At 46.9% G+C, this 22660-nt stretch overlaps 1 protein-coding gene across 1 annotated transcript; it reads left to right on the top strand.

Annotated features, from left to right (window-relative positions):
* Positions 2774 to 6328, top strand: SKIDA1 (SKI/DACH domain containing 1). Its single transcript, XM_018057077.1, has one exon. The coding sequence runs from the start codon at positions 3398 to 3400 to the stop codon at positions 6170 to 6172; it is 2775 nt and encodes a 924-aa protein (XP_017912566.1). The 5' UTR covers positions 2774 to 3397; the 3' UTR covers positions 6173 to 6328.

Below are 22660 nucleotides of genomic sequence, written 5' to 3'. Positions count from 1 at the left end.
TCAGCTAGATCTTTTTATCGGGATCGACCCCCAATGTGCCTGGAGAAGACCCCGGATATGCAACGTGTGCTGATGGCCACAAGAAAGCTGTCTGTCACATTCTCTGTGTGTGTGTGTGTGCATGTGCACGCGAGAATGTGCACGCTCACGCCTTAACACACACACACACACACACACACACTGATGGGGAAGTTAAAGGAACAAAAGAATGTATTAGACAAGAAGAAAGGTGTGTAATAGGAGTATTAAAAATGTATAAATGTGAAGGTATCTGAGTGCACATACAAACATACTCACATAAATTGTATATATAGACCCAGTTCCCAAATCCCTTGGCCTTTATTTTTCTTCATTTGACCCAACAGATTGTAACTTTAGTTTAAAACATACTATTCTGCTAGTTTTAAAAACCACTCATATTGCCAGTATTTCAAAGGTGAAAGAGGAGGAAGGAGAGGAAAAGGTGATTTTGAAATGGTTACTAAATCACATAGCCTTGTGCAGGAGGAATAGGACTGTGAGAGTGTGTGTGTGTGTGTGTGTGTGTGTGTGTGTGTGTGTGTGAAAATCTCAATAGGAATCGAGAACAACTAGTACTACCTGACCAAATTAAAAGAAAGAAAAAAAAAAAAAGGATGCTCCAGCCAACCTTTTGTAATGTGTTCTCAAAGGTTTTTTCTGAGTTTACTATTTCTTGGCTGTTTGACTCTCTCGTGGAAATCTTAAAGCTGGGGGAGGGGAATTGAATGGGGTGGGGTGAGAGGAAGAGGGCTGGCAGTATATAAGTGCATCAGGAGAAATTTTAAAACGACGTTATTGTCGCTGGCAATAGAAAGACACTGCTCATTCTACTTTCAAAAACAAACACCAGCATCTGCTTTTCCTGGAAACTTTGCTTTCTGCTTAAACCTCTTGCATTTTGCCTCCTGCGAAAGTGAAAGAAATACGCGGTGTGATACATCCAGATGCAAAAGAAAGCCAACTCCGTGGATGGTATTAGCTGTGACGAGGCATTGTTCATTGCTGCCTCTCGGTTACGTTTAAAGCCTGAAATATCACGAGATCCATTCAATGATCCTTCTCTCATTCAAGGGACAAAAATGTAATTTGCTGTAGCTCTGATTTCTTGGATGGAAATGCTAGCCTTAGATTTCAAAGGCAAGAACTAGACATCGCGGTTTGTACACACATTGATTAAGTTGAAGAGCAGCGATTACATCTGTGCTGAGTGCAACAGTAGTCCAGGGCTGACTTTTCAAATCCCAACCTCTGAGTTAGACTCTCCTAAATAGACTTCCTTAATTTCCGGATGCACTTCTTGAAATTCCCAATTCTCTTCAAAATTCCTGGGAAATTACAAGAAAGATGAGGGTGGGGGTGGGGAACTATGGCCGAGATTTCATGCAAACTACCTTTTTGTATGTCTGACTCTTCGGTTTTTAATCTCTCTCTCTCTCTCTTTCCCTCTCTCTTTGAGTCATACCTGCTTGTGCTAGTCAGACCAGAGCAGGGGAAGCTGGAACTTTTGAATGTGAAGGAAGAAATTACTGTACAATTTTTTTCTTGCAGGCTTAGAAATATCCGTTTATTCTTTTAACCACACGGATGTGTCTATTTTTGGAAGAACAAGGAAACATACAAATGCCTGGGCTGCATTCATGCTGTAGTTCCAAACACCGAACAGTTAAGAAGATTTTGCCGAATTTTGCAAAGCAGCCAACAAACTGCCTTGGGATCGTGGTGATGCGACTGGGAAGACCTTTGCTCTCATTTGGCAATATTTTGGATATCCTTGAAAATGACACCAAAATATGCTTTGACTAAGAAGAGGTTAAACAATATTGATATTCATCCAAAGTGATTTAAAAAAAAAAAAGCAGATGCTTGGCTTTCACGGAAAAAATGGGAGTTGTGGAAGATTCATTTAAACTACCAACCAAAAGCATCACAGACCACTGAAATAGTCTGCATCATACATCAGCACTTTCTTTTCATCGTTATTACGTAAAACCTCTGGAAGCACCTTGGGCGGTTTACCTTTTCTTTTCCTTGCTACAGAAGCAATCTGCTCCATGGAATTCTGACCTGTTGTGAACAGGACCCCGGCTAAGGCTGTGCTGGGGACTCTAGGACCATCCTGCCTCCAATCCAGCCAGCTTAATTGTGAAAAGTGTACACATTTCTGGCTTATCTATGCTTTGTTATGGGTCTGACGTGAAACTACCTCCTCCCCACTCCACCCCCCCAGCAGAGAACCAAAATTCAGTTGAATTGTTACAGTGTTTCGGAGCCGGAGCCTTGAACTGCTTCATTGGTCAAATAACTTTGTTTCTGGTTGTAAAAAGGCATTCTGGGGGGTGGGGGAAACAAGGAAAATCGAGAGAAACTCAAAACGTAAGTCTGTACTGGGATGGTTCACCGCGCGGATTTAACTTTGGAGCTCCCAGCCGGGCTCCTTCCCCACTCCCATAAGGGAAATACCAGGCTGTTCTGCACGTTTCGCTTAAGCTCCATTTTCCAAAGGAAAAGGGGGGTGGGATATATCTATTTAGGCTTGATAATGTTTTTAAAATGCTTTTCTTTGAAATGATAATAGCTATAGCGGTAAAATGCAAATAAAGCAAAAAATAGGCAATATTCCTTTAAAGGCGAATATACAAGGCTTTTTTTTTTTTTTTTAAGCGTACACACACTGCTTCTGATGAAGTCTGTGAGTCAGGCTGTTTCTGAGCTCCGATAGTTTAATGGAAAGATTTATATACCGACTGTATTATTTACTTTGGGAGGGGAGGTGGCAGTATAAGGGTATGCTAATTAGTGGGAGATTTTGGGGGGAAGGGGTGGAATATCAATTTTTATTGCATCACCTGTCAGGAGTGTCCAATCAGCGCTGGCTTTAGGGGAATTAATTGATGAAGGTGTCTCCGGACGAGCTCACTTCACTCTGTCATTTTATTTGTAGCTAAAGCAGCGGCGGGAATAGCAGCTGCATGTCTTTTCTCTTTCTCCTTCACATTCCATTATCATAGTGCTCCAATGGAGAAGGAAGGAATAGAGGGGCCCAGGTACTGATCTGCAGCGAGGACTTAGACCAACACACTGGCAAAGCAGAAATCGGATGGTTTTTCCCCTCTTTTTTAAAAAAACGAAAACCAAAAAAAAAAGCAAGAATCAAGTCAGTGTAATTTCATAGGTTTTTTTTTGTTTTTTTCTTTTCCCCAATAATTTCGCCTAGAGTTTGGCACTCCCTTCGCCGGGAATAACAGTCTTTGTTATTTTATTAGCAGGATGCCTTGAGACACACGCAGCATCTGGTGGAGGATTAACATACATACATGTGTATGTATGCGTCACGTATATATTTACTGCAAATGGTGGGGATCGTTTAGTGCCCGACATGGGAGACCTGAAGTCAGGTTTTGAAGAGGTGGATGGCGTGAGGCTCGGCTACCTCATCATTAAAGGAAAGCAAATGTTTGCCCTCTCCCAAGTCTTCACGGATCTGCTGAAAAACATCCCGAGGACGACCGTGCACAAGCGCATGGATCATCTGAAAGTGAAAAAGCACCACTGCGATCTGGAGGAGTTGCGAAAACTCAAAGCAATCAACAGCATCGCCTTCCACGCCGCCAAATGCACGCTCATCTCCCGGGAAGACGTGGAAGCGCTCTACACCTCCTGCAAAACTGAGCGCGTCCTCAAGACCAAGCGCAGGAGGGTCGGCCGGGCCCTGGCCACAAAGGCGCCGCCGCCAGGGCGCGCCGCCGCCGCCGCCGCCGCCGCCGGCCCCCGCCCGGCTTTCTGGAAGGACAAGCACCAACTTTGGCGGGGCCTGAGCGGAGCCGCGCGGCCCCTGCCAATCAGCGCGCAGTCCCCGCGCCCGGGCGCAGCCGCCGCCGCCGCCGCGCGCCCAGCCGCCCATCTACCTCAGATTTTTAGCAAATACCCGGGCTCGCACTACCCGGAACTCGTGCGCTCGCCTTGCAAACCCCCTCTAAACTATGAAACTGCCCCGCTCCAAGGAAACTACGTCGCTTTCCACTCGGACCCTGCTTATTTTCGGAGCCTGCTGTGCAGCAAGCACCCGGCCGCCGCCGCCGCTGCCGCCGCCGCCGCCGCCGCCGCCGCCGCCGCCGCCGCTGCCTACTACCAGGCGTCGGCGGCCGGGCCCCAGCCCAAGGCTGCAGCGGCGACGGCGGGCGCCGGAGGCCCGGTGAGCCTGACCTACCGGTGCAAGCGCAAGCGCGGGGGCGCCAAGGACTGCCTGCTCGCGCCGCACGCCGGCGCCCGCCGTCTGCTGCTGTTGCCCAGGTCCTACAAAGCCAAGGCGGCGGCGGCGGCGGCGGCGGCAGCGGCGGCGGCGGCGGCGGCGGCCGCCGGGGCCACTTGCCTGGAGAGGTTTCATCTGGTGAACGGCTTCTGCCCGCCTCCCCACCACCACCACCACCATCACCACCACCACCACCACCACCACCACCACCACCGGGCCCAGCTGCCGCAGCCGAATCACCATCCCCCTCATCACCACCGGCCGCAGCCCCATCTGGGCAGCTTTCCCGAGAGTTGCAGCAGCGACTCCGAGTCCAGCTCCTACTCGGACCATGCCGCCAACGACTCGGATTTTGGCTCCAGTGTGTCCAGCTCCAGCAACTCTGTGTCCTCGGAGGAAGAGGAGGAGGAGGGAGAGGAGGAGGAAGAGGAGGAGGAAGAGGAGGAGGGGGGCAGTGGGGCCTCGGATTCCAGTGAAGTCAGCTCGGAGGAGGAGGAGGAGGACTCGTCCACGGAGTCGGACTCTAGCTCCGGCTCCAGCCAAGTGTCAGTGCAGAGCATCCGTTTCAGGCGCACCAGCTTCTGCAAGCCTCCCAGCGTACAGGCGCAGGCCAACTTCTTGTACCATCTGGCCTCCGCCGCCGCTGCAACCAAACCCGCTGCTTTCGAGGATGCCGGCAGACTTCCCGATCTCAAGAGTAGTGTCAAAGCGGAATCGCCCGAGGAGTGGAATCTGCAGAGCTGGGTCCCCAAAGCGTCTCCGGTGTACTGCCCGGCCAGCCTGGGGAGTTGTTTCACAGAGATAAGGAACGATAGGGTATCTGAGATTACATTCCCACAATCTGAAATTTCCAGTATTGTAAAGAGAACTGACCTGACAATTAACTGCCTGACGGAGGGGGCCTCTTCACCTAGCCCAAAGACAAACAATGCATTTCCACAACAAAGAATACTCCGAGAGGCTAGGAAATGCCTGCAAGCAACTCCTACTACACACTGTGCAGATAACAACACAATAGCTGCTAGGTTCTTAAATAATGATTCTTCGGGAGCAGCAACAAATTCAGAAAAAGATTCCAAAATCCCTCATTGTACTGAATTTGCTACGGATTTGCCCTCTGCTTCGCCAACTTATCCTGAGGTGGATACAGCAGCAGTAGCAGCAACAACTAAAGCTGAGAATGCCTGTACTGATACCGGCGACAGGACATTGCCGTTTCTGCACAATATTAAAATCAAAGTAGAAGACAGTAGTGCTAATGAAGAATATGAACCTGACCTTATTACAAATAAGCTAAAGTGCGAGTGCAATGATACGAAGGGTGAGTTTTACAGTGTGACTGAAAGTAAAGAGGAGGACGCCTTGTTAACTACAGCCAAGGAAGGTTTTGCATGCCCTGAAAAAGAAACTCCTTCCTTAAATCCACTGGCTCAGAGTCAGGGCCTTTCATGCACTTTAGGTTCTCCAAAACCTGAGGATGGGGAATATAAATTTGGTGCCAGGGTGAGGAAAAATTACCGGACACTAGTACTGGGAAAGCGACCTGTACTTCAGACACCTCCAGTCAAACCAAATCTGAAATCAGCTAGAAGTCCTCGTCCTACAGGTAAAACTGAGACACATGAAGGAACACTGGATGATTTTACAGTTATAAACAGACGCAAAAAGGTAGCCAGCAATGTAGCATCAGCAGTGAAAAGGCCATTTAATTTCATGGCAAATTTTCCTTGTCCACCATCACTCATTATTGGGAAGGATGGGGATTTGTGGCCGGCGTATTCCTTAAACACCACTAAGGATTCCCAACCTCCTCACAAGGCCCATCCTATATGGAAATGGCAGCTGGGCGGTTCTGCAATACCTCTTCCACCTAGTCACAAATTCAGGAAATTTAATTCATAAAAGCGTTTTTGGAAGATATTTTCTTGAACCATACCTTCCTTTTGTTGTAAACTGCACAGGATGGTTTGTACAAGTCCATTAATGTGTTACACCTCTTTTGGAGTCCTGGTTTATCGCATTTTGAAGACAGAAATCGGATTACTTTTTTTTTCCATTGCGGGGTTTTTTTTTTTTTTTGGAGTAGGGTGGGGGAGGGGTGGGAGAAGGGTTGGTTTACATTCCTCAGACTATACTTCAGGCTAAAGACTCAAGTAAACTCAGTTATTACGGTAGAGCTGGAACACTTTACTGTTTCAATGCTAATAATGCACCCGGTACCTCAATTCAACTGCTACAAATAAATGTCAAAAGGTTGAATAATAAATATTACAATGAGCCATTAAGTTTATGCACTAGATTTCAGACCTAAAAGTGTAACTGTTAATTCAGTGAAAGTTTGTTAGGCTGGTTACATGGTTACACAGTGAGGTAGCAAGAAGTTTCTTGTGGGGTATCTTTTTCTTTTTCTCCCCTCATTTCCTCTCCAAGAGTAGTTGCACTTATTTTATTGTTTTTTGATTGGAAATATTGGGGAGTCCTGAATGAATGCTGGTAACAGCTGCTTCACATATATCGAGTAAAGTAAATATAATATTGTCTTTTTTCTTTTTCTTTTTTTGTAAAGGGTTTAATTTTACTTTTACGCCACTCCTTGCAATTGGAAAAGTCCTTTTTGCATCCTCACCCAGAATTTGAAATTAGGTGACTCTTACTATTGTCCTGCTTACCTTGTGGTCTGAACATGACTCCTCAAAGTTGCAAAACAATTAAAATATTTCTCATAATAGCAGGATATTTTATGGTCTGACTCTTTATAGTGACAGAGCAGTAAAAAAGCAACCAAGAAAAGGAAAATGGGTCAGAATTGTTCGAATACCCCAAATGAAAAATAACAGTTATTTCAGGGCTTTTTGGTACCAGAACTCAGGCACTTGGATTTTATTACTTTTACTTTCTCTGCATCTCTCTAAACTTCTGTTTTCAGACCATCCTGTGTATAGAGCAGGAGAGTTTCTACTGCAAGTGACAATCAGAGGTGACTATCTATATTTGCACTTAAAATCAAAGTAGTTCAACATGCAAATCGTTAGGGTCTAGCCCTTGGTAAGGGCCATGCTGGTGTACTATGTTGTGATGATGGAAGCAGTAAATCAAAATTATGGAAATTTGCACTGTTGAAAAGCATGCTTTAGCTTTATTTTCAATTAAAAACACTGTTTAAAATTCCTGGTTCCATACATTTCTACTTATTCCAGATTGAAGAACAGTTAACAGGAATGAATGGTTTTGTTGACATTTTCACTTGTAATGTTTTTGCCTGAAAGAAATGCATTTATTGGGTGTAGTGTTTTGTTGTAATACCATGTGACGAGGCCAGTCAGGTTCTGTGCAGACCACTGGTGGGTTTCTTCCTAAATAACAACAAAACGTCACAAACTTATTACAAATCAAGTGCAAAAAGTTTCAGGTTGAAGAAAGTGAAGCAGAGATCACTTGCTATTTTGATGAAAGTTAAATCTAATAATTTTGGGTCCACCTCCCCTAGTCTGACAAATTATAGATCTCAGATCTTTGCCATCTTAAACCTAAGAAGTTGCATCTATAGATCATAAATCACAGAATGAAACAAAACATCAATGAAATGTTTACTGTGTGAATTTAAGTCACTATTTCTCATGGAAATTCAGTCTTTTTCCACCACCCCCCCCCACCTTAACCTTTTAATTCCTACTCCCTTTGAAATTTTCCTTTTGTCTATAAATGTTTCAGATAGATCTGGATGGTCTCAGCCCTAATTGCTGTATATACTCTGTGGTTTTACTCTTTATTGTAAAGGACAGAGGCTGAGAGTACCTGCATCCAAATACATTTGGATGGAGTAAACAGATGCTTTGAACTGCCTCCCTTCCTTTCCTTCTTGAATGTTGCCAGATGTAGGTTCACTGGATCTTTTTTTTATTGGATGATAGATATGGTCAAAGTAAAAATTGGGGGATGTTATCCTTGAAATCATATTTGTGTGTAATTTCAAAGACCAGTACAAGTTACAGCTAAAGCCCCAGAAAGCTGAGCCACTGGCTTCTCAGTCAGTTCTTGCCTCTTTAGAAGGCAGTACAGGATTTGGATGCAGTCTGTTGTCCTGCAAAATCAATCTGTAAAAAGTGTGACACACACACCCTGGAAGTCTGTAATTTCTACTCTTTAATTACTGCTAAGTCAAGAAAGTTTCAAGTATGACTACTACATTTAGACTAGTACTTTTCTTATTGGCTGTGGAATCATTGTGCCTAAATTATAAATTGAAAGTATATTTGAAGCCTATAGATCTTGGGTGTGGGAGGACTGTTAGTTGGAATAAGCACAATAAGCACAATTTAAAACAAATATACCCTGTGGAATCTCTGACATAAAATATCGGCCTCCAGCTTTGACACTTGGTCTCCAACCCTCAGAGAATCAATAGTTTCAGTTTATAGGAACTGGAGAATGAGCAGCAGGGAGGCCGAGGCATTCCAGAGTGATACCATCAAAAAGGAAGAAATGAAATAGTCCACACAAATTTCTCCCCACAGCACCACCACAAGCCAGCCAATCACAGCAAAACCTCAGTTGGGGCTTCTGTTAGGAAAGTGTACCAAATAGTATTCAGTAACTTGTAAATGCAAAGTATTTCTTCCATTTTGAGGAGCCTCTTAGCTGTTTTCCTATTCTGCTGTATTCCTAGTCCAGTTTATTTCATTTTGGTTGGTTTATGATTGATGACAAGATCTAGATTTTCTAAGATGCTATAAATGTCCTATTTGTTCAAAAACTTAAGACTTATAGAGAGAAAAACAAAAGTTATCTCCATTGATAGACTGCATTTTTTACATTTAAATGTTTTCAGGTGAGAGGTTTTTTGTTTGTTTGTTTGTTTAAAACACTATATGGTTCCAGGGTCACTGATTCCTGTGTCTAAGACTCAACACTTACAGGCATAAGAAAAAAAATGAAGGAAAGGGCTCTTTTTCTGACTTTTTTGTGGAAACAAGTTATTTTTGGTCTCCTGTAAAAGTAGTTTCCTGATAAGACTGTGAAATGAAGATTTAATTATTTTTTTAAGAGATGTGTGTACTCTTGTCTTCCACCGTCAGGTTATCTGCCTTTTTAGCAAATGCAGTTTGCTCTTTCTCAACAATTTAGTTTTTAAAGTGGGTATTCTTTTGTACTGGCTTACTTGATTACAGTGAAGTAATCTCAATAATGGTTGTTTATTTTAAAAATCAACAACAAGGAGCCACCACTAAACAGCAATAACATAAACTAGATGGGCTGGTGTGTGGATTTTTATCTTATCCATGTCTGGGTGACTTTCAATGGTCTAGAAACTCCTCAAAGTTTCAGGCACAAGAATTGGAAGTTTCTGCTATGTGAATGCTAGTTTTGTGTGCATGCAGGAAGAGATGTAGACTAATTCCTCAAAAGCATTTTTTGTTTCTTTCAAAGAAAACAAAAATCCTCTATGGTAAAACAAAAACAAAACACAACTATTAAAAATAATAATAATAAAGCATTAGCATCTACAAAAGACAGAAAACGTGGTGAGTTTTGCTTCACCTTGAAAATACTTCCTGCTGGAAAAAAAGAAAAAGAAATGTGAAAAAGGGAGCTCCTAGAGCCACACTGGCTTGGGGGGCGGGGGATATAAAGGCTCCCCCATCAACTAAACTTAGGAAACCTCAGGAAAACGGAAAGGAGGAACAGGGCGTCCACCTTAGGGAGTCCTCCGGTTCCCCCTGGCCTTCCACACCATTTTCCCCTTCCCTGGAAGGAAGAGCTATTTTTAATGCTAGCTCGGTTTTGGTTTGCTCCCTAGGCCAGAGGGCATTTTGCAAACTAGCCTGGGGGGTGGGGACGTAGGGCAGATCTAGGAGGTGGAGGGGGAAGGGCTGCATTTTACCTGTTTGGCAGGCCCTCTTTTGCTGGGGGGTGGGGTCCCAGCTATCGTTCTTTGCCCATGCCCTAAGCCCCGCTCCTCTCTCGCTCCTTTTCAAACTGTGGCGGCCTCACAAGCTCCTACTTTAAAAGGCCTGAGATGTTTTGCATGAAGCCCTCACAATAGGGGTTGAGGGAATTGACAGTTTCAAAAACAAGGCGTTCAGTCCTTTCCAGCTGCCGGGCCCGCTCTCTCGCACCAACTCCTCGTCCCTCTCTGCTGGTGGCGTCCCCGGGAGCGGGCCGCCTCCCCCACACCGCCAGCCCGCGTTCCGGCCGCCCCACCCCGCCCCCAGGCTGTGTTTGTAAACAGGGGTCAGTGTCTAGGGGCTGCTGGCGCGGGGTTGGGGACTAGCAGGCTGGGGGGTGGGAGGGGAGGCCAGGGACGACCGAGCGGGCCAAGGGCCGGCCCGGGGGCCGAGGGGGCCGAGAGGTCCCTTTCTCCCCCGCCTGCTACAGCCACCGCGCTGACCCAGGGCAGCTCCCGGCTCTGTGGCCTGGGCCACCGCCGCCACCAGAAGGATGTGCAAATGCCGCCATTTTGCACGGTGGCAAACAAATTTCTTTGTGACTTTTTCCTCCCGCCCAGATCTTGCTCTCCTCCGAATGAACCAACCGGCTCCCCGAGCGGAAGGGCCCGCACCCCTCTGCGCGCGACCCCCAGCGCGTTTCTTGCGGCCTCGCGGTCAGGCGACGTCGTGGCCGGGCCCACCCCGGGCAGGGCAGGGAAGCCGGGGCGCGCAGCCGGCCTGGCCCCCTCCCCGGGGTCGGCTCTCGGGGGCTGAACCGCCTCTGGGCGCTCCTTTTGTGTGGCCTGGAGTTATCTGCCACCCCCGCGCACGCACACGCCGCCTGCCTATTTCTCACCTCCTCTCCCAGGCCTCAGCTCTTCCCCGAGCAAATGGGGCCCAGTTTGTCGCCTTTGGCGGAGGGCTAGCCAAGGCCTTCCAAATGCGTGTGCGGAACTCAAGTGGCGAAGAGTTGGGGCTTCACACTGGGCCGGCCGGCGGGGCTGCGAACGCCCCCTAGGAAGTGGCCCAAGAGCCCAGGCCCGGAGTCGGGCAGGGCGCGGGCGAGGCCCGGCGGCACCCCCCAAGTCGGGGAAACCCGCCGGGCCGGGCCTGCTTCCTTTGGCGCCGTGGTTCCCGTCCCTTGGAACCGCTCAGTGCGTCTGAAAGTGGAATGATGACCGGGAAACGTGAGACAGTGACCTGGAAAACCACTCTGGGTTGGGGAGGCTTGAGTGCAGCAATGCAAACAAAGCTGCTTGGAGAGGAAGAGGGGAAGCAGAGGTGCACCACAGACAGGTCACAGGAAAGTGCAACAAGCTTGTTTTCTCGGGTGTTCAAAATGCAGCCCCAGTTGTAAAGTGTGTGAAATTACGCACTGGTCTCTTAAAGAGTGCCTAATTTATAGTAAATAGCTAGGTCTTTGTAAATGGCTTTATTATGTTGTTTCTTGTTAATTGTTGAGAAAATCCCCATTGTTGAGTGTGAAAGGCTTTATGAGCTAACCTGGTCCTGGCGCAATCAGAGGGCAGTAAATGGCCGCTCGGCCTCCGAGGCCCAGCGCGGAAGCGGACGCTGGCCAGGGGCGCCGCGGCGACCCTTGGAGATGCCGGCGGCCCGGGAAGACAGTGGCGAGAGGCTCCAGGCTTTTGGGAATGAGAAGGCGTGTTTTGAACTCGCAGGCCCGCAGAAAGCAGCTTGCTGGGTGCTGCGAGGAGAACCGGGCAAGCCAGGCGGCGAGGCCGCGGGCGGGCGCAGGGGACTCGGCGCCCCTCTCCGGTCACAGCCTGGACCGCAGGCCCCCGGCCCCGGGCGCGGGCTCGAGCGGCCCTGACTGGGGCGGGGACGGGTCGTGGTGGATTGGATCTTGGGCTTTGTCTCAGTTCTCCGGCTGCGTGGAGCGCGGGCTCCGGCCGGTTCGGCCACGCCTGCCGAACGCCCAAAAATGCAGGGCCGGGGGACTGGAGAGGCTACAGATCGAGCGGTCCCGGAGGAGGGCTCCAGACCCCTGCCTGCGCCTCGTCGTCTTTTGTTTAAAGCTTTCTTTCTCCCTTTCTCTCCCTCTTTCTCCCCTTTTTTCTCACTCACGGTCTCTCTCTCCTCCCTCCACCTCCTCCACTAGGAAACTGAAATGGACCCAGAAGACAGGAGAAATAAGAGGAACCGTTTTGGGGTGTGCGTGTGTGTTTAAACAAGGGAAAGAAAGGATTTCTTCTTTAGTCTAAAATATTCCTATCTCCTTTTCCCATCTCCAGCCATTTGGGACCCCGGAAGGCTATGGGCCAAACCAGGCGGGCACTGGGTTCATCTGATTCGCTTGGAGCCCAGGACCCCGTCGGACCCTGCGGGCCTGTAGAGCGCCTCCCTGGGCTCAGCCCCGCCGCCCTTTCAGGACTTAAGACCCAGTGGGTCGGAGGGAAAAGCAGCCTCAGGCTCCCCCCGCAGCCTCTGAGCTCTGACGGTGTGGCCAGAGGGAAGGGAAATTCTTTGGGAGCCTGAACTGGGGGGTGGAAAACCTTGGGTTAGGTGGACTGTACGTTAGGGCTTGGACATTAACAAATGCAAATCACAAGGAAATGTTAATTCCAGTCAGAAAAACCTATATTCAGCTATCTTCCTTCCCTTCTAAGATGGCCCTCTGCGCACTCTCGCTCTCTCACCAAATTAGCTATTACGTGAAATCCCCCTGGGTTTAAAGCACTTGTTTCGTGGATTCGCGTACAACCCATATTAACTATGCACTTTCTGCTATTCCTCTTGTGACTGTCCCTGCCTCTTCCTCCTTTGCGGAGAGTACGATGCATTATTTTAGTCCAATCGATGCGTGCAAATACTGGGATAAGGCAACCCACACTTCTGCGAGGGAGGCTATTTTCAAAATTGAGTTTAGGGATCAGTACTAAGTCGGAATACTCCAAACTGTACAAATTCACCAAATTCAAGCCTTGGGCTCCCAAGCCCCTTTCCTGATGAACGCACTCGGGAGCAGTTAACTACGATTCCACCGTTCCTGCTTCTCAAAACAGGATGTTTTCCTCGTGTGTCTTGGCTTTCCCTAAAGATCACTCCAGTTTGTTTAGAAAAACACAGTCCCAAAATGTATGGAGTTAAACCCCTGTCAATGGCTTCCATGCGGGAATTGCTGACTGCCATTCCTTTTCTTTCTTTACCTAGGACCCAACAGCAGCACTTAAGATCGCAGAGTGAGAGCTCACTTTGCCCAGCTGAATAAATGTTTCCTGGTCAGGGAGCAGCCCTGTCCTAGGCCACTACTTGACTCCCACGACTTCTTCCCCGAGCTGTTCAGGCTGCAGCACAGTGAACGAGCTCTCTATTCTGCGGCTGCATCCAAGGCTTCAGGGCAGACTGGTGCCTAACTGGGGGAAGGGCACTGGTTGTGCCCTTACAGGGGATATTAAGGCCAGAAAGGTGGAGGGAAAGAGGTTTCAAAATGGAATTAGGAGAGCCTGCTGCCTGCAGATGTGTGTGTGTGTTTGTCCACAGAGTCTAAAAAGAAAAACATCTTTAGGGGAAGCAGGCCAAGTACCTGAGATGCTCAGGTATTGCGGATTCCTTAGCTTCTGCTGCCTGGATCTTTCCCCAGTTGAGAGGACTGGAGCAAGACAGGAAGAGGTGGAGAGAGAATCACAGGCAACCTCAAGGCCCTCCAGTTATTCATCTAATCAGTGCCATCAATATGTTTGTGTTTGACCCTTTTGGATGGAAAAGGCTTAGCAGTCAATACACTTAGACCCTAAAATATCGCCAGCCTCGTAGAGAACAGCTGCTCATGGGTCTGCAAGGCCCTCCCCAATCAGGATGTTCAGAAGGTTGGGAGGGAAACAGAGAGGAAACCCTCTAAGTGGCTGCCTGCCCTCTTCCCCAAGCCATCAAAACAAACAAACAAACAAACAAACTCAGTTTTCCTGGACTCTGGGCTGTTGGACAAGCACATATAGGGCATGGAAGGGTTGGGATATAATTTCCATTGTGAGTGCTTGCCCTCTTTAAGATCAGTTTAAGTTACCTTTGGGAACAACACAATAATTGTGATAAGTGATGAGCAGTGGCAAGGAAAAACAGTAGGGAAGAGAGACTACACCAAGCTTAGGAAGTAGCCCCCCTCCTTCCATAGAAGTTAGACATGATGTAAATATGTAAGAGATCTTGAAGCCTGTCAGCAGGCAAGGGTTTCAGTCTGAAATGACTGGAAAGGACCTAAATTCTTGGATCTCCCAGGAATAAAGGCGCATTTGACATTCATTCTCCCTTGCCTCTCTCTAGATTTCCTTTTCCTTCCTTTTCAAATGAATACCTTGATTGTCAGTGGTGCAAATGTGCAAGATTAGTTTTCTTCCTCTACACTGAATCTAAATGTGCAAACTAGGGGATGGTTAAGCTTTCAGACATCTAGCTATTAGACCTACTCAACGTAAAAACCTTCATGCTATGGTAGAAATTGCCATAACAAGTTTTTTCATTTTTTCATTATCATCTATTTTTTATCTTCTCCCACCTTCTCAGCTTGTCCTCTTCTTCCCCTCTCCCTACCTAATCCTTGCACCCAGGAGAAGGCTTCATGGGGGAATACCAACAGTTAGCAACACTTTCTCCAGAGGCAGAAAGAGGAAGATCTGGACTTAAAGCAATGCTGATAGAGGCAGCCTGGGAGCCTGCAGTGACCCTGAGCTTTCTTGCTAGGGTGAGGGGCCAGAAATTCCCAGCCTCTTGTCCTGCATGTGTTGAGCTATTCCGGTTAGGCTATAAAAAACAGCGTGGAGGAGGGCTCAACTCCATAAACACACAGCTATGGTTCTAACATGGAGCACATTGCCAGATGCAAATGCAAAGAGATACTTTTAATTTTGTTCCAAGTGTTCTACATCATGTGACAAAGTGGTCTTCAGAAAGCCAAATTTGATTTTTATCTGTTATAATAAAAGCTTTAAAAAAAAAAAAAAACCTTAAACATATATGATTGAGAATTAAAAGGGCTTATATCACTGCTACCAGAATGTTTCTCATCTGAGTTTAGAAAGAGAGGTGAAAAAAGAGAGACAGAGAGAGAGATGCTACTTCCCCCACTCCTAAATAAGGAAAAATTTTAAGTAGAAGAGCTTGGTTAACATGTGAATTGTTCGGTTGCTTTGCTGATCATACAATTTCAGGGATATAAAAATATTTTGTCTTTTTTTTTTTTTAAATCTTTTTACATCTGTATGTTTTGTAAATTCAGAAGTTAGGGTAGGAAAAGTAAATTAGGGAATTAGTTATATAGGCCTGCCACCTTCTTTAGTAAAATGACCTCAGAAACATCTACTTTCTCTGAAATACCAACATTTCCTATTATACTATATATTTTGGTCTGTGGTTTGTAATTTAACATTACTGTTGAATAGGAGAAAAACAGAACTTATTTCGTATAATTTAAATGGGAGGAAAAGACACTTCATTATGTAGACTTAGGGACATTGCCAAGGGCTTCTAAAATCTTGTTCTTTGTATCAGTCTCTAGTTGATTTATCTGAATAGGATCCAATTCTACATAACATGTGGGCTACATATAATATTCTGACAAGATGGAAGCATTTCTAGAGGAATTGGAAGCATCCTGATGGTGGATTTCCTATCTCTTCTTGTTTTGAAACATTAGGTAGTATATACTACAAGGCTGATTTAAAATGTGATCTCCTTCAAAGGAAAAAAAATGCAAAATAATTATTAAGAAAAACAGGAAATTTTTAAAATAAATACTGTTAGAACCATTGATCCCAGTTTCCTTCTATAATGTGAATGGAATCATTATGGCTGTTCCATTGACACAGTTTCTTCATTCAGGATCCTGGCCAAAGGAATAGCATGTCAATGTGTAAAATTCTAGGCAAAGATAAGCCATTACAATGGAAATCGCGATGTGCAAAGTCTTATTGAAGCCAATGAAATTGAGTGTAATATCCATACTGCATTCTCATCTGCTTGCCCCAGGATTTAGTATGCGGCTCTGCATTGAAATGAGATTATGCATATAAAATGCCAATATAGAATACAATGCCCAATAAAACATTAGAAAAGCAACTTACAGCCCACGTACATGGGCTTTACTTAAATTTGAACTTCATGTGCAAAATAAACCATAGCTCCATCAGAACATTAAGTCTACACAATGTCCTCACTCTGGTTTTTCCTGCTGCTTTCTGCATGATTCCCCCGAACCCCCTCCTATTCCAAACACAATTCTTTTAAGGGCACTCTTCAAATCATCTAACAATTCCCAAAGGGTATTCCAGGAGTCTCTTAAAGTGTCTTTCTAAATTAAAAGGCCCCAAACAGTTTAAGTGCATTTTTCAACCAAAAATATCAGAAAGTATTTGGATTTGCAAACCTATGGGTGTGTGTGTAAAAAAAGAAGAAAGGGACCAAAGAGAAAACGCCCCCACAGTGGATTACAAGGTTATGGGACAGGTCACTAGGAAAGGGAAATAAAACCGAATGTTAGGTTGGGCTTGTAAATTATGCACCTTTCAGGGAAAGCGGTTTTAAGGTCTCTTCACTCAAGGGTTTTTTCCCATCCATTTTGCTATTAATTCTTAACTCTTGGTAGGCAGCTCTTTAATGAGGTTGTTTGTGGCAGGTTAATTTTCTCCAATCTACTGAGCTCCTCATTTTCCCTTTTAAGTGCAGTGCTGCCTAGAGCTTTCAGTATTTTCCATACCAGAAAACAAAATAAACGTGAAGTTGCTGGGGCTGGGCTGAGAATTAAAGGCGTTATGTGGACAGAAAAACAGGAGGACTTGGACAGATGGCAGTGGGAGGGTAGAAATCAGGCTGAGTTGAGGGCATGAAGGAGAGAGAATTCGGTCTTAGGAGAGTGATGACCCTGGGAGTGTAATATATTAAATATTGCTGCGATCGATTTCAATATCCCAAGTGGACACGGGAATAAAAATTCACCAACAAGCTGAAGTGATTAGGAATGCTTTGTTGCGAGGGGAAAAATGTGATTTTCTTCAGATCCTTTTTGTTCAGGTTAGAAGAGGCATAGACAATCCATGTCTAAGCTCTGGACTCCCAGTTTGGGATATAACTCTAAAGGTTAGTCCTGTGTCAATGGTGCTTCTGCATCATGAAAAGATGGGCCTTTGTACTAAGGAGGATTAACCATCAACCATAATTACGGGCTGGTGCCTCCAGGAGCTTTCCTCCCAAATCAGAGAAGGGTACATTTTGGGAAGGCTGCTCCTTGCCTGTGTATTAGTCTTTGTTTCAATCACTCTGGGATGAAGCAGTTGCACTCACCCAGTTCTCTCACTAAAGTCCAGGGGGAACGGCACAGTATGGTTTACAGAGGATTGATTCACAATAGCAGGACATAAGAACAGCCGTCGAGGCTTCGGAGGGGAGAAATATTTTTGAAATGTCATTCTGGGGCCAAAAGTATGAAACCCATCATATATACAGGCACAAATACCCACTGCTGCACATGGTTTTGTGAGTGACTTCAGAATTGGGAAGGGATTTTCTCTTCCTTTTGCTACCAAATCCAGCTCTTAAACATTCATGCTATGGACTGTGTTTCTCTCAGTCCAGGAATCTGTTTAGGGATTTGGGGTAGTCGCTGAGGAGGCTGCTTGCAGGGGGTGGGTGGGTATGTTTCCAGTCACTGCCTAATGGGCAAGGCCTGGGCTCCTCACACTGGGGACACCAAGTCTGCTGCTGGGGACACACTGCTGGGTGCCTGTATGTAGCAGCCGCAGCCGCCACAGCTGCCCCTGCCTCCTCCTCCAGTGTGGTCGCCACAAATCTGGGAAAGAAATGCAGCATCATACAAAGGATTTCTTTAATGAGGATGAGTTCCTTAGAGTGACTGGGGGCTGTGGCTGCTGCTCAGGCCTCTCCTTCCCTTTCCAGACCTTTCCCTACCCGCTGTATCCTCCCTTATACGCTAGTCTGAGATGGGAAAAGTCCGCCACCCCCAACCCAGAGGTTGATCTCTTTACTTTTTAATTTTTATTGATCTATTTATTTACGGCTGCACCGAGTCTTCGTTGCTACGTGGACTTTTCTCTGGTCGCAGCAAGAGTGGGCTACTCTCTAGTTGTGATGTGAGGGTTTCTCATTGTGGTGGCTTCTCTTGTTGTGGAGCACTGGCTCTATCTAGGGCACAAGGGCTTCAGTAGTTGTGGCACGTGGGCTCAGGAGTTGAGGCACATGGGCTCAGTAGTTGTAGTTCCCTGGGCTCTAGAGTGCAGGCTCAATAGTTATGACTCACAGGGCTTAGCTGCTTTGCAGCATGTGTGATCTTTCTGGACCAGGGATTGAACATCTCATTCTCTGCCACTAAGCCACCAGGGAAGCCCTCCCACCCTACTCCCCCCCCCCCCGCCAAGAGGCTCATTTCAACTTTACCCTGGAAGCTGAGTGAAGATGGACCTCAAGGTCTGAGTAGGCTGGAATCCCTGAGCAGGGCAAAACAAAATACATTTCTTTCCATCTATCTATCCATCTGCTAATTCCCCTCTTCCTTCTCTGTCGTCAGTCTTCCAGTCTTCTAGTCATCTTCTTCCATCCTACTTAGGATGGCTAACTCCCACTTGGAGCATGGTCCTAGGGACTAGCCATATTCCGGTATGAAGCTCTTCTTACCAGGGACGAGTCAAGGAAGTAGGAGCCCTAAGTCTCCCATTTCCTTTGCCCCTGAGTCAGGCTGACCATGGTTGGGTTAAGGCTGAGGTTCGTTGTGCAACTCAGCTCTTGGGCTCCTATAGCTGGAAACCACCAGGTTCTCTGCAGAATGATGACCTGCTACAGGGGGACCAAGCCAACCCCACAAAGCTGTTTATTTCCCTAGAGCTACATAGTTCCTTCCCATCTTGAGGTTAGGGAGAGAGAGTGGGTTGGGTCCATACAGGACCATGAGCAAACTATCACTCAAAAAAGTTACTTTGAGAACCTAGAGTTTTTGAAACCATTTACTTCTCTTCTTGAACGTGGGGAAGACTGAGTTAGGGGCAATTTGGATAAGAAAGGAATATCTCTGTTTTGCTACGATCCCCCTTGGGCCTCTTTTACTTTGCATTTCTTTTGCTTCTTCTTCTTCATCATCAATGTCAAGTTAGGAAGAAGGGCAAGTAGAAAGCACCAGTGGCCTTGTGCTATGAGGACCTGCTGAAGTTGACTTGAGGCTAGGCTGTGTCTGGGCAGGTGGCTGGGTGTGAGAGATTCCTGCTCTGGTATGAGGAGAGGAGATCTGGAGACAAGGTATCCCCTGGGTAGGGATGCTCCAGCCCAAGTTACTGAAGAGCAGGTTCTGCATCCAGGCCCTAAGCTCAGGGGTCCTGAAAAACGTGCCCTGCTCCAAGGTACCTGTTGCTTAAAGCTGGCTGGGGAGCCTATTGTAAGTCTTCGGGGTTAGGTCTGGCTTCCCCTGGGGCTGCTGGATTCACCTGTCATTACGCTCACTGCCCAGGGACCCTGACAAACCTCCACAATGTGAGTCTGAAAAAAGGGCGCTTAAGGTTCACTGATCTGTGTGTAGAACTTTGCAAAACTGCAAATAAGCGAGGAAATTTGTCTATTCTTGGTAAGGGAAATACAAGTTTGCACTTCACATGGAAGCATGAGAAAAAGAAGGGGGGAAAACTTCTGGCCAAAAGCCCCACTGTAATCTCCAGAACAATTTCATTTCCTCTGCAGCACCCTGGCTACCCTAGCCGAGGCCTCCGAGAGGTCAGGGAGGAGAAGGAGCTTAAAAGCGGGGGTGGGGGAGAGGAGACGTGGCGAGGCCCCGGGCAAGGTCTCAGGTGAGGGCCAGGCCGGCTGCTGACCAGGGGACCGACGGGGTGGAAGGCCGCAGGACGGGGGAGGGGCAGAGCCTCGTCTTTTGGAAGGTTTTGGTGTTTTCGAGAGGGGGTTTTTCGCAAGAATTCGCTTGGCCTGCCTCCGGGGTAGCTCGCTGGCGCTTTTCCCCGCCCCTTCTTGCCGAGCAGGTCGCAGGGAGCTCGGGTTTCCGCCGAGGCCCTGCTCCCGGGCCGCCCGCGCTCCGCCCGCCTCGGCGCGCAGGCCTTTCCCGCTTGCTGAGAAAGGGAAAAGCGCGCGCTCCAAGTGGTGCGGGCTGGGAGCGCGTCCGTCCCGGGCTAGCGCAGGTCCTCCGTGGGAGCCGAGCTGCCCTGGCCTGCCCTATAAACCCGGCCGGCCGCCCAGGCAGGAGAGGCGGTCCCCGGGCAGTGGCTCCTGTCGGGGCGTCCGAGACCCCAGCGTGTCGCTCGGCTGCTGGGAACCCGCCGGCTGCAGAGAAGCAGGCCCCGGGAAGCTGGTTCTCTCCCCCTCCAAAGGATGGTTGGTTGGAACTTTTGAACCTTTTGCTTTAAAGTGATTGATCATGTCCCACCAGAGAGCCGCTCCACCCCCGTCCCCATCTCCGCCGCCTTCCCTTGTCACCTCGGCTCTAACTGCGCAGAGACCTGCGGGAGCGAGGGTGGCGCGTTTGGGGATGGGAGCCGCCAACGCGAGCATTTGTGTATGAATGCTTGTCAAGCAGGCAGGGCCAGAGCAGTTGTCGCGATTTTGGATGAATCCTGGTGTAAGAACCCATTACAAGAGGGCAGGATAGAGTCTCCGCACCCGAAGTCCTCTAAGAGAAAGACGCAAGAGACGGCTTTTCCCAGGAAACCGTCTCAGCACGCCTGCCTCCCTCCATGGAAGTCCTCGCAGGAGCCGGGCTCCACACTGGGCGCCTTCAGGGAACTCAGGATGAAGGCTCACAGCCTCTCTGTGACGTTGATCATTAATTTGGGCTGCTCGGAGCCAGTAACACACTCAACACCTCTGGCTTTGGAACTGTCCCGGAGCTGGGATCCAGGCTCAGATGACCCAGGGCTGCGGATGGGAAATGCCAGTTTCGTAGGCTCTGGGATGCGTCTGAGTGGGCTGCGCAGAGCTCCCGGGGCAAAGGTTGGCTCTTTCTCGCCCCAAACAAATACTTGGTTAACTAGTGTAGACTAAACACATTAATGTTATTAAATGGGGTAAAATAGACGGGGTTGAAAGTGGGGGCATGCCAACTGGACCCAGACCCGGTCATACTTCTCTTCCGGTGACAAGCCAGGACGCTCCCAACACGGAAATAGAAATGTAACATTCAACTGGACGAATTAATTTTTGACGGATTTATGGTATGATTTTCTTTCAAGCGATATTCATTGGTTCTTTCGATCTGTAGTGCAGTCCAAAGACAGAAATATAAACAAGCACTTTCTGCTTTGCAGAAACCCCTTAACAGTATCTCCCAAAGAAAGATCAAGAATTTTCCCTAGATAATGCCTCATATTCCGAATGACTGATCAGAGAACTTCGGTATTGTTAAATAAAATGAGAGGAAGGCGAGTGACGTGGGAGTCGAACAATGGCATTTCTGAATCAGTTTGCTTGATTGACATTTGGGAGCTTCATGACCCCAGGGAATAGGACTCATTACGGTGAATACACCAAAACATCAACCAAGATTAGAACTCTAGATCCTGTTTTAATCCCATTTCAGTCTAAATTATAGTGGGAAAATATAAAATCCAAGAGACGAGAATTACTCCATCATATATTGACCTAAAGTTTTAATTGCTCCAAGGGGGAAATAAACGTGGAAAACCGATATTCTTTTCATCACTTTTAGGAGCAGCACTGACAATTAAGCAACGTGTGTTTGGGAGGTACTAAGAATTTTAAGCAATTTAAAATATTTTATATTTATTTGGGGAGACATACTGAATAAATGTATAGGGAGCTTTTATGCATCTGTGAGAGAAAAAAAAAATTCTTCTCTACTGGATAAGAAGCAAGGGTCATGAACAAATTGATGCTGAGAAATAATTAGATACCTTAAAGGCAGGGTCTAGATTTCCATTATTATTTGGAAGGCTTCTCTGTTTTCTGGGAGGGGAACATTTTTAATGTCAAAAGTTGTGTTAAATGTAAATTTAACCCAGGAAATTGTTGAGAGCTGAACTGATCTTCAAGTTGGAAAAACCGGAATGTGTTTGAGCAGTCTATTTTTAACCACAGAAAAGTGTGAGATAGTGTGGGCTCTGTGTTAGGTGAGAGTATAGTCTAAGGCAACTTCAGTTTACAAAAAACATTGATTCTTCAATGGAACTTATCCTTAAATCTCAAAAACGTGGAAGATTGGAAGTTTTAAGTATTATACATCAAACAGAACTGATGAACACAGGCAGATGAAACTGTAGTAAAAGATGTTACAGTTATATTCTCCCAATTTTTAGCAGATAACCTACAGCAAAGTAGTAGGGGAATGTAACAGGAAGACATAAAGATAGACCAAATATGTTATAAACGATGGCCTAGAAAGGACTGTTGCATAATATAGGTTCACAATCTTATATACTGAGGGGTAGATTTTAATGGGAAGCCTCTCTGTTGCATGGGAACTGGGAATCATAAGAATTATTTATGCAGC

Source organism: Capra hircus, chromosome 13 (genome assembly GCF_001704415.2).
Source record: "Capra hircus breed San Clemente chromosome 13, ASM170441v1, whole genome shotgun sequence".
Lineage (NCBI taxonomy): Eukaryota > Metazoa > Chordata > Mammalia > Artiodactyla > Bovidae > Capra > Capra hircus.
The sequence above is the reverse complement of the archived record's forward strand: the minus strand, read 5'-3'. Positions and strand labels throughout refer to the sequence as shown.

Bases quoted from the DNA above. Each gene is read 5' to 3' on its own strand.
- SKIDA1 (XM_018057077.1), top strand. From the start codon at position 3,398: ATGGGAGACCTGAAGTCAGGTTTTGAAGAGGTGGATGGCGTGAGGCTC.